This window comes from Rhododendron vialii, chromosome 8a, assembly GCF_030253575.1.
Source record: "Rhododendron vialii isolate Sample 1 chromosome 8a, ASM3025357v1".
NCBI classification, from domain to species: domain Eukaryota; kingdom Viridiplantae; phylum Streptophyta; class Magnoliopsida; order Ericales; family Ericaceae; genus Rhododendron; species Rhododendron vialii.
The window spans coordinates 32,137,242-32,152,064 of NC_080564.1; the positions used below are offsets into that span (position 1 = coordinate 32,137,242).

Consider the following 14,823-nt stretch of genomic DNA (forward strand, 5'->3'; position numbering starts at 1 on the left):
CCGCTACGAGCAGGGGTTTAGGAAGGAAACTTGATCGTCCCTTTGACATTGGACTAGAACCAGCCATAACCAGCCAAAACCTAAATCAAGAGATCTGGATACCACTGGCAAACGATAAAAATAGTTTCGATCATTCATGTACGTAAAAGAGGAAAAGAATACAACAATACATAAGAAACATCAACACACAAATCCCACGACATGCAATCCATGCTTTCAATTCAGTAGTCGGCAGTCCTCTGCTTAAAACCCGGAACCTTGCCAAACATAGAAATATCTAGTAATTACTTCAATCAACTTTCTATACGAACTGAAACACAACTCTCCGTAAATTCAGCTGATACCTCACTTGCGAGGTCACACCTGCAACTCTTTCACCACTTGCTTTGGTTCTCTCTCCTCCCGTATGAAGTCCGACCCATCATCTGCCACGGACCCATGATTATCATTTGCGGGAAGACTCTTGAACAACTCATCATTTTCTATAACTGCAAACTTCTCTTTCGAGTCTCCTTTCAAAAGCTCCACCACCTCAAGCATGGTGGGTCTCTTCTCTGACCTACTATGGGCACAAATCAATGCAACAAATACAACTCTTTTCAACTCTACATCTTCATACTTCCCATTCAGTCGTGGGTCTGCCAGTTCACTTAACCTCCCCTCGCACGCCAGGGGCAAAGCCCAATTGGTGATTGTGCACTTCATTGAAGAGCTGAGCTTCTCGATGGGTCTCTTGCCAGTAGCGAGCTCTAGCAAAAGAATGCCAAAGCTGTAGACATCACAGCTTTCTGATGCTTTCCCTAGCATAGCATATTCTGGGGCAAGGTAGCCAAGGGTACCCTTCACTCTAGTTGTTACATGGGTTGCACCGTCTGGTATTAGCTTTGCAAATCCAAAATCTGCAACTTGAGCTTTGAAATCTGCGTCAAGTAGCACATTGCTTGCTTTAATGTCTCTGTGGATTATATGGGGGGTTGCATGGTGGTGAAGATAACTGCATAAAATCATTTCGGTCAACAAAACATTTATGGAAAATATGAAATATACAGGGGAACATTTGGAACAGAGAGCTTACGCAATTCCCTCAGCTGATCCGATAGCTATGTTCATGCGTCGATTCCAGTCAAGAAGGCACTCAGCTGAGTGGTGGCCATGAAGATGAGAAAGTAAGCTCAGGTTAGGCATGTAGTCATAAACAATTAGACGCTCTTGTCCTTCTGCGCAATAGCCACGTAAGCTTAGCAGATTCTTGTGTCGCACTCGTGCAAGTATCTCAACCTCAACTGAAAATTCCATCTCCGCTTTGTCGCTCCAAACCTTCAACCTCTTAACCGCAATCTGCAGATAATCCCCGTAAGGCAAGAGTTGATTAATCTATACGGCAAGCAATTTTTATACTTGTTTTGCTTTCACAAGTCTATCCAAGAGAATTTCTCACCTAATTATGGAAGAACATATGTTCTTCTTATAAGCTATCTTAGGTAGGGCTTCTAAACGAACCAAGGTACTCGAGTTTGACCTCGTGTTCTTCCAATAAAAAATTGTTCGAGATTGGTTTGTCACATAAACAAACCAAGCTTGAACATTTTTTCAAGCTCATAAGGTTTCAAACCAAGCTCGAACAAGCAACTACTCTGCTCGTTCGGCTTATGAGGTATAAAAAATTCAAGCTACTCGAGATTGACTAGTGTTTGGCTTTATTAAAACTCGTTTGAGATTGGCTTGTCTCATAAACAAACTAAACTGGAATAAAATGAACTAAACTGGAATATATTTTTCAAGCTCATTAAGTTTTCAAACAAAGCTTGATTATTGTCACCCCTAATCTTAGGTAAATATTGCTAGGTCAGAGAGTCCACCATATGGCATCCAGACTTAATCCAACAAATTTGCATGCACAGATTTTTCTTAAGCAGATCTTTAAGGAGAGTTCTTACATTATGTTTTTCACCTTCATTTTCCTCTAAATTGTTTTCCACTTGCGGCTTCAACCTCGTGGACAAATATCTCATCGGCAAATGCACTATCAGAATCTATCACTGAAATCACCACATTCGGCACTTCTGCTAATGTCAAAACGTGAAATCACCGTGCATAGTTCTCGCAACTATCCTACTCTAGTCCGCCACAATGATAGCAAGTTCAAATGGGAAAAAGAAATCTTCCTGCCTTAGCCCCTACTTAAATATCATACTAAGTTCATTACAATATAGAATGATCAATGATCAAACTACTTGTGGAATATTTACATGCCTTCTCCCAAGTCCCTCCATATAGTTTGACTACTACACGGATAGATGTACGGCAAAACTGTTCAACCTGAAGAGTAAGGACACCCCAAATCCAACCATATCCTCATCGGCTCATCCAAAGTGATAAAATTATGAAGAGAGAGCTCAAGTGAGAGTCGAGATCAAACCCCGAACATACCTAATATCACACAACCCTATTGACCCTCCCACCACCTCAAAAACCAAAACAAGTAAAGAAGAGAAGAAACTTCATGCAATCTTCAGATTTTGTGGCCTCTAAAAGTGATATGTTCATGAGAACAAGAAATGGTAAACACAAGCCAACTACTTTCCCTTTTGAAAACTTGTACTAATCCTTCTGAAGGCTTCAACATTCCCCTAGCCTAACATTTCATATAAGGACGAAATTCTGAATCCTACAACATTCTGTCCAAGATGCAAACGTTTTCTCCTACCATTTCATTACTGGGTTTCACATACAAAGTGAACTAAGAGTGACATTATACTTAAAGAGATGGCACATATAAGAGCAGAAAGTGGCCATACAAACACTCCACACCCAACCAATGCTTGGTCCTAAGTTTATCCACAACTCTAAGATTGTTATAAAATGCCTAAAGGTCGTCTCTTGAGGCTCAAAGATGATTGTTCTTTACATCGCAGAAGCCAAATTGTTTTTGGCAAACTACAACTACCCTCCTTTCCAGAAGGACAAGTTGGTTCGCGTGATTTCCTTAGAGTCTCATTTACGTTGATTACATTTACTGGAGAGACGTATGGAGTTTATCATGTCTAAAGAGAGAAGCTAACTCCAAACTAAACCTGATACTCCATGTACAAATGCCGAATTTACTAGACGAAATGTTGACCAAAACTTGAAAGATAATCCATACCACAATTAAGAGCAAATATTGTGAGTAAAGTGGTGAGTTACAATGTCATCCAAGATGGTATGCAAGCAAATAGGACAGTTTGGAATATCTCAAATTCTTAGACAAAGGGCGAGCATATAAAGATAACTATTTCCATGCCCTCATGTTCTCCTATAATGCCACATTGACATGACATCTACTGTGCTAATGAAGTTCTTGGAGAGTACTTTGGACAGACAAATCTAATTATCTGGCTCATTAACTTAGCACCAAATAAAAAGTTACTCCCACATAATGCATACCAGAGTTGCAAAGTACCCACAAAACGAGATCATCATACATACATACAGACAGACAAGAATTTATATGAGCCATTTTCTCAAACTACTACTATTATGTAATTGAGAACCCAGGAGACCATAATGATACCAAATCAATTATATCTGCTATCCTTTTCAGTTTTCCTACATGAAACTCATAAGAACAAATCTTTATATCACCTAATTCTTTGCTGTTTCCCAAAAGTTTGTTTATTGACCATACACTTGTCAAATGTTCAAGAAAATAGGTATATAGGCATGAAAATCTAAAACCAAAACAGAGAGAGCTAGGAATTTGGGTCATTACCTGAGATCCATCCCACAGCTGACCCCAATAAACACTACCAAATGCACCTTCTCCGAGCTTGTTATCGTAATTAAAATTGTTTGTAGCAGCATGCAATTCCTTCAAAGAAAATACCCTCCATGTTGGTTGCTTCTTTCCCCTTTCTTTCCTGCGTGTTTAAGCACTCACAAGTTAGCAAAACCAGCTAGAGGACGGTGGGACTGGTCCTCCAGATCAGTCGGTCCATACACCAATTCATCAAAAATAATAGCAAAACAAAAATCTTCAATCTTCATATCCATTTCAATTTATAACCTATAGCCATAGGGCAGGGAAATTCAATGCTGGTTTGAAAATTAACGACCTTAAAAAATGTTTTTGGTTTGTTCATGGGTTGAGCCGATTTCGAACCTAGATCTTATCAAACCGGTCAAGTTTAAATTTTTAAGAGGTTATAAGCTTATCGAGCCGAATAAAAACCATTCAAGCTTCATCTTAACAAGCTTACAATTACAAGATGTGTTCAAGCTCGATCTCGAAGCCGAGTAAATTAATTCGTTTACTGTTCCTAATTAACTAAGGTTTCCTCTTAAATTTAAATATGGGTAATTAGCTTAAGCACTTCCCAATTATCATTTGAGATCAAACAAGGGTACTATTGCATACACTGCACTAAAAAAAAAAAAAGCGCCTTATTAGCTTCGAGCAATTGAAATAATGAATGACGTAACGAAAGCTTACCGATCAAAACCCTTTCCGCAACAAATCATCGATCCGAACGCCATGCCCTTCTCTCTCTCTCTCTCTCTCTGTGTGTGTGTGTGTGTGTGTGTGTGTGATTATTTACTCTTTCGCTTCTCAAGTTCTTGTCAAGATTCGATTAGGGGTGATGAGCGTACGGATCAAACCAGTTTCCACAAGAAACCAAAAAGCATAAAGCCATAAGTTTCCTCTCTCTCACTCTCTCTTTCTCTCTCTAAAATTACTACTCCCACATGGATTAAAAAAAAAGCTGGGAGGGGTAAAGTTATGCTGAAGAGATGCGAAGCGTAACGCTTTTAGGTAGACGCAGACATTTTCTTTTGAGAGAGAGAGAGAGAGAGAGAGAGAGAGAGAGAGGCAGCTGGCGAATGTCGCGCGAGGAGATTTGCAATGGAACAAGAAAGTCTCTTGCGTCTCTGCCTTCAATTCTTTTGCGTTTGCTCACTGTCTACTTCAAACCTCATTTGCCGTTCACGCAATCATTGTTTATTTTCCTCGTTTCAAAAACAATTCCTCACTCCGCTCCATATCCCTATTGTCGGTCTATCTCCGATCTTTTGGACTTAACTTAAAATTTAAATTTGAAAATTGTTTTTATTTGAATTTTTTTATTTATATTTGTTAGTTTTGCTCCTATTTTTTTTTAGTATTGATCCGTAGGAATCAAAAAAGTAAAATTTTTGCACTTTTACCTAAATATTTTGAAAAATAACCACATTTTAGCTCAAATTCATATTTAAGTTAAGTCCCAAAGAACAGAGCCTAGTATTACTCATTCCGTCTGGATTTAATAGTCTCTCGTTCTATTTTAACCGGATAAAAAAATGAGATTACTCATTCCATCCAGATTTAATAGTTTCTCGTTCTATTAATTCTAACCGGATAAAAAATGAGTTATATCTTTAAACTGATAATGAATTTTAAATCTAATATGGATCTTGTTTGATAGATCTTAATTAGTTCTATAAGACAATATTTTCAAAATCACATAGGAAATTGATATTCGTGCTACCAAAATTGGTAATGGCGCTCCACTTTGTTTATGAAATTACTAGTAACTTCACGTTATGAGTGGAGCGTTATCAGTAATTTTGGGAGCGTGAATATCAATTTTCATCACATATAACATTATAAATTACGAGATATTATCGATTATAAAATGACACGAACTCAAAAAAAAGGACTATTAAATTCAAACGGAGAGAGTATTTGGTACTTCTAAAAAAATTAGTTATATCTTTTAATTTATAGTAATATTTTTTATAGTATCAAATATAAATCTTATTTGATAGATCTCAAATAACTTAATTAAACAAAATTTTCGAAATCGTAAAAAATATTATAAATTGTGAGATATAGACAATTGTTTGAGTGATACAAAAAGTGAAGAAAGACCAAAAATATGGGACAGAGGGAACTATGGAAAAACTCAACATTATTAGGCACGATTTATGATTAAATTATGACCATAATATGAATTTGTTGGGCAATCGTTTTCGTTAATTACGTTTTGTAGGTGTATTGTTTTGACTGCGATTTTGTAGATTCAAGATTCAGGTCTTTACCAGCACGCAAATCTTGTCCTTTGCTAACATGTCTAAGGGAGGATTTTTATTTATTTATATTTCCTGCAGACTCGTATATCTTTTATTTTAAATTGATGTCAATTAATTCCAACTATAGTTTTGACTCTTGACCGCAACATATAAATCAGAAGCAACAGTAAACAAATACTACGAAACTTGTGTAAAAAAGACTATAAATCCTCAGAATAGGGGTCCGGTCGAAATTCATTGAAATGTGTATTATACTGTCAAGTGGGTCGTTGAAACGCTGGCATACCAAACAAGGTGAAGAGAACCAGCTCTGCCCATTTGAATCAATCAGTGGGGGTGCACTTGTAGGTTAAAAGGTACTGTAGTACTGTAGTTAATTAGTCGCAAAAGGGAAAAGTTACTTTTTGAACAAGAACAATGACAAGGGAAAAGTCACTTTTAGAACAAGAACAATGACAAGTTAACAACACGTAAGTTGATCATTGATTAAACATTAAGGTGCAGTTCCACTTTAACTAAGCATAAATAAAACAACTTTCATTTTTTATTATTTTATATCTCTAGATGTTTGGATCAGTTTATCCGCATCTCGATTAATTTGTGCGTTCTAATCTCATCGTCCGTTAAGGATGACTCGTAATAAAAACCAACAAAGTCCAGTATGAATTATAATAGTACCTGTGAGATTTCGAACATAGGATTTAAGAGAAAGCAAAACTATGAGTCTGGTAGAACTGCAAACGAACTGAGCTCCGAGGCTCTGTTCTGCTCGTTTAGTTAACGATCAGAGTGTTAAACACTCCAAAGTTTAATAAAGTAGACACAGCTCGTTTTAGTAAATGAATCAGGCTCGGCTCGTTTAAACTTAATGAATAAAGATACGCCAAGTGTACTGCACTTTTCTTTTTTGCCGTTTAAAAAAAAACAATAATAAAATAGGTGGCATTTTTTTATAATTGCCACTTTTTTGTCGATATCAACAGGCGGTGAATATATGATGTAAACAGTTGGGTCAAAGCCGAGTCCACTTACCCACTTAAATCCCACATTTTTCGAAACGTAAAAATAATAAACCAACATACCAAGCATCGAATCATGTTTGTTTGCCAACAAAGGAAAATCAAATGTATGCCATTATCTTTTCTGAGGTCCCTGATTGCGGGTGCACATGATCTGAAATCCTCATGGAAAACATGTCGGCAAGCTAGTGTGAAAGAAGGGTTTTGGATAGAAATAATGGACACTTGCGGAATGTGGGCACTTGGTTAGTACTTTATCCATTCGCATAAACCACCGTACCTGTGGTCTTAGGTACCAGTTCACATTGAGTCATTAGTTCCCCTTGTTGGTTGATATAATGCTATACTTTGGCTGGAGACTTATAGTTAAGGTATTAGCGCCGGCCGGTTAATATTGTTGTGACAAGACTTAACTAGTAGTATTTCATATCTACGAAATCTCGCCGAAAATTAGAAACATGCAAAACTTCGAATCGTACTAAAATTTTACCCTCCCACCAGTGCCGGCCTACCCCCAAGGTCCAAGAGGCCGGGGCCTCGGGCATTCCAAAAATTCTAAATTTTAGGGGCACTCCAATATTTTTACTACTTGGGTTTGAGTAAGACTTTTTTAAAACTTTTGCTTCTAGAAATGCCAACACTAGTAATATTCAAGTGATATTTATGCGTTCTTGAAATAATATGTATTTGCCTATTTGGAGACTTTGTATTTTTTGTTTATATGTAATGATTAGTAGAACTTTATATTGGTTTGGCTTTCTTGTATTGTGATTGTTACTGTAAAATTTGTTTAAGTATTAACTCTTTAAGGGTACATTTTTTTTAATTAGCCATTGGGCATTAAAAACTCATTGGCCGGCCTTGCCTCCAACATTGCTGTTATATGAAGCTGTTACTTTACTGCTACGTACATGTTCTTCGAAACTAAAACCTTACGTCTGATCTCATCTTTACTCTATCTCCTCTCGACAACTTGGGTTGAGAATTGGACCACTTATTATGGATGACTAACAATCCATGTTGCAAAGTTGGAGCTTCTATATGAAGCTCAAACTAGTTAGGTATTTGATCAAGAAAAAGTTGCACCGACTCAACAAACACCAAGTGGCCTATATACACAATTACACGCTTGATTAGGGCCGGTATCCCGATTAATTATTCATAGACATCGGATTCATCAAGTGTTTTGGTGGAAACTCTTCTCCGATCCTTCGCGTTGGCAATTCGATGTCTGCTTTTGGAAGAATGCCAAACCCATTTCTGCAGTTCATAAAAGTACTCTTTTAACTTCGCCAAGTACAGGAATTGAAGAGCTTAATAATAGAACATTGTTTAAGTGTTTATTAGTCCACTTCATCTATGAGTTCCAATACGACTGCAAACGAACCGAGTTCGGCTTGGCTTGTTTAGTTAACGAGCAGAGTTTAGCACTCCAAAGCTCAAAAAAGTAGACTCGGGTCGTTTCAATGAATGAATCAGGCTCGGTTTACAGTCGAACTGAGCTCAAACACAACAAAGCTCGGCTTGGCTCGTTTACAACCGAGCCAAACTCGAGCTCGAATTTTTGGCTTGTTTAGTCAACGAGCCAAGCTCGAACACAACAAAACTTGTCTCGGCTAGGCTCGTTTGCAGCCCTAAGTCCCGAGGCTTGATCAAGCCAACCTGTTGCCTGTTGGGATTAATAAAACAAATTCCATTTCCAACACAACGAGAAAGAATTGAGGATTTTCTTGGCCATTGTTCGCCGGCGGCAGAGGAGATGAACGACCGGTAGCTCTGTCTGAGATCCAACGTACGGTTCGAGGGTGATGACAAAATAAGAATCGAGTACGGTGGGGTTCGACGACGAGTTGCACTCTCTTTATGTGTACGAAGGTATTTTTGGAAGGTTCAGGTAATAAGGATCTCAATTCATATAACTGTGCACTGTACTGTTCGCCAAAGCTCAGTAGAACTAGTCACAGAAGATATTTCGTACTTAAATATAGATTTTGACAAACCAAGCAACTCGATTATTAGGGTGATATCAAATTATGAAGAAAAAAAACTCATATCCGAGTTTTAATCAAATTATTTATTGAGTAAAAAACAATAAATTTTGAACACAAGTAGAAAAAATCACATGCATAAAATCAATCGAGTAACTTTACAGGATTTCGTTCTCAACCCTATTCTTAATGTTTAGCCACTCATCATAGAGTCAAAACGTATAATGATGTGATAATAAAACTTCATTGAAAAACAAATAAAAGCTTACGAAGGAAAAAATATAGCCCAGAGGCGAAATGTTTCTCCCTCTGCTCATTCTTTCTTGTTTTAGCCGTGTATCTCATGGTCTCCATCCATAGCCGAGATCCTTCAAGCAAAACCCTATTGGTGTCCTTTATTATAGTGCTAATGATTCAGAAATTAATTTTGACACTTCCTAAATTGATAACCACATTAATTCTCTAAGAGAGTTCCAAAATTAATTCAATATACGGATTGATTTTGGCACTACCCTTTGCAAGTGTAGTTATCAATTTAGGAAGTGTCAAAATCACTTCCCTTTTCTGTTTAGCAAAACTCTTTAGTATTTATGTAGTCTCCAATTCCACAACGACCATTGATTCATAAACCACGTGCAAGTCAGCTAGGTAGGTTTTTTATTTTGTATTATCAGGTGAGGGCATACGTGCACAACACGTATGTCATGCCCGTTCATTTATAGTTGGAGAGAATGAGTTTTGACGAATGGGTAACTGTGGAAGCAGAATACATTCAGATATTTATAGAACGTATGATCAAAGCAAAGTTTATGTAATAATAATTAACAGTCCTTAGCTAGATAATTAATAGTCCTTAACAAACACCAAGTCTTCCTCCTACGTCTTCTCACTCGAGTTCATCTCCATGAATGGAACACTGAATTATTTCTCCTATTCGATTAGGATTCCGAAGTTTTCACTATATTCTCGATCCTCTCTACTCCAATGTCTTTTAAGAGCCACGACGTACCAAAAATCCAGGAGTAGACAACGACAATCTTCCAGTTAATTTGGGAGTTTTTAACTTCTCAGATTAATAGAGTGATATCAAACTATCCTCTCTGCCGTTATTCTCACAACACACACAAGCACTACTTCACTTAAATAGGGCCAGGAGAAGGATCTACACACTCCTCTTCAAATTTGAAGCATCACGAATTATCTTTGGGACTTTTGATGCACAGTTGGACTCCGGAGAAGTAGAGAAGCTCTTTGAGAGAATTCTAGCGAAGCTCTTTGAGCAAACAAACATCACGAATTATCTTTGGGACTTTTGATGCGCGGCCGGATAACTCTAGAGAGATTTCTAGCGAAGCAATTAGCGCAAACAAATAAATTACTCTCCTTTTTTTCCAAAGGCATTCACATCTGTAACCATTCCATTAGGCCCCGTTCCGGAAATCTTCTAAAAAAATAAGTACTTATTTTTAAATTTTCAAGCTTAAAAATAATGTGCTTACAAAAATAATTTTTCAATTTTTTTGCACCGTATAAAAGATCTTTCAAACAAGATCCATATTACATAATTTTAGATTTTAGTAAGCCCATTATTTTTAAGTTTGAAAATTGCAAAAAAAATAATTATTTCAAAATAAGTACTTATTTGGGTTTCTGGAACAGGGCCTCTTAAAAATAAGTACTTATTTTCATTTTCAAGTTTAAAAATAATGTGCTTATAAAAATAATTTTCCAAATTTTTCATCGTTTAAAAGATCCCGTCGAGATTTTTCAAACAAAATCCATATTGCATATTTTTAGATTTCAGTAAGCCCATTTTTTTTATAAACTTGAAAATTACAAAAAAAAAAATACTTATTTGAAAATAAGTATTTGCAGAAAGTGGAACGGAGAGGGGCCCTTCAGGTGGTTTAGATTTTCGTCCAAATAAATCCCAAAACAAATGCTTAACAGCATTGACCACGGAAAAAGTTAGATCCAAACATTAGATCAAATTTTTTTTTTTAAACTTTTACTCAGTATTTTGAGAAATAATCATTTTTAACTCAAAAAATCAATCTTTTTTGCTAAAAAATATTTGGGTAAAGTGTGTGTATATCGGTCTTGCTATTGTCAGCCCATTGGGCTGACGATAAACACACTAAAAGACAAGAAAAACACGTATTTTTTGCACTTTTTACATCCTTTAATACACATTTACACATATACTATCGTCAGCCTATTGGGCTGATTTTAGAATTTTCCATTATACAAACTCTCTCATATCAAATATCCATGTTTGATGTGAGAGTTTGTGTAATTGTTTGTTTAAGTGGGTGTGGTAGTAGCATAGTTGCAACACCTTGTGGTGGGCCGAACCATGATGGGTTGCGGTGCAAACCCATGAAAGGGAAGCGGGTGGAGTCGATGGGCTCACTTGTCTGGCCCTGTGTGTGTGTCGTTTGGGCTGGAGGCCCAGCGAGGTGGTAGAGCGGCCGAGGGGAGTTCCAGCCCACCAGTTTATGACCCATATCGCACCCATGGACCTAGCCTTCGGGTCGGGTCGGCTTTGGCCAAGCTGTGGCCACGTGGAGATTCCCTTCCAGAGGAGCCTGGAATGTCTTGGAAGAGGGGCGGTTACATGTGATGTCACAAGCATGTGTCGTGCGTCACGCTAGCTCTTGGCTTCGAGAGCAAGTACGTAGTGGCCTATATAAACAGAGGGATAAACCCTAGAGAAGGTACACAACCCTACATCACTCTGAAAGTGCTCTCTCTCTCTCTCTCTCTCTCTCCTCTCTCTCTCTCTCTCTCTCCTGTATTCTAACTTACTCGTCGGAGGGGCAAGAGGTGGCCAACCGCCTCACGCCTTGGTGCAAGTTCGCAACGGAGCAGAGGAGGGGCAATCCGGAGAAGCTGTGAAGAGAAGTCACCACCCACACACCTAAATCCCCCATCTTTGGGGAACTGGGGAGTTGGGCCAAAGCTGAGTCCACTTACCCACTTTTTTTTTTCCATGGAAGAGCAAGAAATTCATTAATAATAAGAAAATGTACAAGAAACAAGCCAAAAAGCGAGACGGTTGGAGCAGAGACCAAAACAAACAACAAAAAAAGAATTAACAGACCCTCCCAAATGGAATGGAAAAGCAACCAAACATGAGGATTGTTAGAGAACATCAGTTCCTCAAGCACCTGCAAAAAAAACAATTAGAAAATCATGAGCTGAAAAAGGATATTAGTGAAGCACTCGACGTTGCGGTGCATGGTATACATGAGGATCGTTGCAACTATTCTCAATGGTATGCTCTCGTTTGCGCTTATGCCGTGCATATTTTTGGAAGGGTCGAACAAAATGGGCCTCATCAAGATCCACGAGCCTTGATTTTCACCTATGAGCCCGGCATTTGCTTGGACCAGTCATGTGGCGCCCTCATTCCCTAGCAATGTTCTCCCGAAAAGCCCGAATTCGCATAGTCCATAGACCTAGTAAAATCCCACATTTTAAAATAATAAACCAACATACCAGGCATCGAATCATATTCGTTTGCATGCCAACAAGGGAAAATGAAATGTATGCCATAATCTTATCTGAGGTCCTGAGGTCCGTGATTGCGGCTGCACATCATCCGAAATCCTCATGAAAAACATGTTTGAGATTTTGAAACCTGATTCTATTTGGTTCGTGCTTCGCTAACTATTTGGAGTTCGACGCCGATCTGGTGTGAGCCGTACATCTACTCAACTACATAGTTTTTTTTTTTTTTTTTGAACCAAGAAATCTTTGTATCTTACATTCTATGTTTCTTTTCTTGATTGTTCTTCCGTGAATCGTGGGATGTGTGTTGGTTAGGCCATTTTAAACAATTTTTGAACTTCTTGTTTTCAATAAAAACAGATCATCCTCTGTACTCAATCGCACTTCTACTAACTAGAGAGAATCAACCATTTCCGGGGTAACAACTGAGAAAGACAACGAAAATGGATAACTTATTACTCATTGTAGAAGTACTATACAAAGCTTCTGACAACTAAATCTCTAAATCCTCTGTTTCCATCTACTACAATAGGTACAAAACAAACAACAAAAGTGCTGTTAACTGAATCAACACACGAACAACTGAACCATTATAAACTGCGGCGGATGATTTACTCGATGACCTTTCCATCTCTCCATTGACAGTGGAAAAATGCTGCACAGTTATCGTCGGCTTCGCTGCCTCACAATAGCTAATACCCGATTCAACCAACGAATCCAAGCCGTTTTCGAAGCCATTTCTTGCATCGTAACACAGTCCTGAGTTGTTGTAAAGCCTCAGTTTCCCTCGCATCCTCCACACCACCTCTCTCCTGAACGGAACTGGCCCGGTCAACCAGTTATTATTTAGTCTCAGCTCACTAAGATTTATCAAATCTCGAAAGGTTCTCGGAATCGAACCATTCAAGTGGTTCCCATCAAGATGAAGAACACGAAGGTTGGTTAAGTGGCCTAGTGATTCGGGTATCGGTCCGTGCAAATTCATTTCGGAGAGGTCTAAGATCATTAAACCCTTAAACCCATCAAACCCATGACTTGGAATTACTGTAGAATCCATTGGATTTCCTTTTAGGACCAAAGCTTGGAGAGAATTCAAGGTATTTAGAGAAATTGGGAGTGGGCCAGAAAGAAGATTATAGCTTAAATCCAAAAGAATAAGGTTTTCTAGACCGGATATGGAGTCAGGAATTGGACCGGAGAAGCGATTCCGGCTCAAGTCTATTTTTATGAGAGACTGGCAGTTTCCAATGGCAGATGGGATTGAACCCACAAGGTGATTTTGGTTTAGGTCTAGAACGTTTAAAACAGGGAAGGAAAAGCCGGGAACTGAACCGGTTAACTTATTGCCACTCAAATCTAACGACCTTAGACCGGTGAGCCGGCCTAGTGAAACCGGAATCCACCCGTTGAGATTGTTCCCGTGAAGATCGAGGACTTTTAAACGGGTCAGATTGCCCAGTTGGTGAGGGATGGGCCCTATGTGCCCGTTCTCCCGGAGAACCAGGGTTTGGAGTGTGGGCCCTAGCCGGCCGAAGAAGGCCGGGATTGGCTGAGGATTGTCACTAAAACAACGGTAGAAGAACAAGGTCCTAAGGTGGGGGAGTTTCGTGATGGAAGGCGAGATGAACGACTGGGCGGGGTCACATGTGGGGAATGCAGTGTCGTCGGATAGCGCCCCAAAGGAGAGCGACACGATATGGAAGACGTTGTCCTTGTCGGGCATGCACTCTATTCCGTGCCAACGGCCACGGCAGACATCCGGAATGTCGGTGGCCCACGAGTTCCCCGTCGCCTTCATGATGTCGTAGACCGCCTCTTGTTCTTTGGCATCGGTGCGCGCCCCGTTTTTGTTAGAAAAACCCGTTTGTGGGGTGTCGACTAGGGCCGAGGGCACGCCCGAATCGGACATTATCACAGTAAATGGCATGCCAATTGGCAAACACACTAGGCTTAGGAGGAGACTTGTGTATAGTGAGACAAAGAGGTCCATTTTGGAGAGAGAGAGAGAGAGAGAGAGAGAGAGAGAGAGAGAGAGAGAGAGAGAATTCGTTGTTTGGGAGAAGGGGGAGGGGCCGTTATATAAAAGGATGGGAGGTTAATGAGAAGAGGCAAGTTGGTGAATGAGAGTACAAAAGTGAACAGGGAGAAGTTATATTCGACATAAAAGGGTTCACGAGGATTGGGAGGAATGGGAATAAATACAGGGCTTGGACACATTAAATGTGGTTCACGGGAATATACTGTTCGGGTTTATG

General features: G+C 39.0%; 1 protein-coding gene across 1 annotated transcript; it reads right to left on the reverse strand.

Annotated features, from left to right (window-relative positions):
• Positions 1-81: 81 nt before the first annotated feature.
• LOC131298776 (leucine-rich repeat receptor-like kinase protein CLV1a) lies at positions 82-14,573 on the reverse strand. The gene is made up of 9 exons (XM_058324247.1): positions 13,096-14,573; positions 12,977-12,993; positions 12,557-12,648; positions 12,159-12,225; positions 6,727-6,813; positions 4,472-4,535; positions 3,752-3,899; positions 1,076-1,338; positions 82-994 (listed from the first exon to the last, which is right to left on the reverse strand). The coding sequence occupies exons 1-9, from the start codon at positions 14,556-14,558 to the stop codon at positions 358-360; spliced, it is 2,838 nt and encodes a 945-aa protein (XP_058180230.1). The 5' UTR covers positions 14,559-14,573; the 3' UTR covers positions 82-357.
• Positions 14,574-14,823: the final 250 nt, after the last annotated feature.

What these genes read in the sequence shown, in the direction of transcription:
- LOC131298776 (XM_058324247.1), bottom strand. Translation starts at nt 14,558, where the DNA reads ATGGACCTCTTTGTCTCACTATACACAAGTCTCCTCCTAAGCCTAGTG. An exon ending in CGAATATGATTCGATGCCTG is followed by an intron (nt 12,226 to 12,556) that starts GTATGTTGGTTT and finishes TTTTTTTTGCAG; the next exon opens with GTGCTTGAGGAACTGATGTT. An exon ending in AGCTGTGGGATGGATCTCAG is followed by an intron (nt 1,339 to 3,751) that starts GTAATGACCCAA and finishes GATTATCTGCAG; the next exon opens with ATTGCGGTTAAGAGGTTGAA.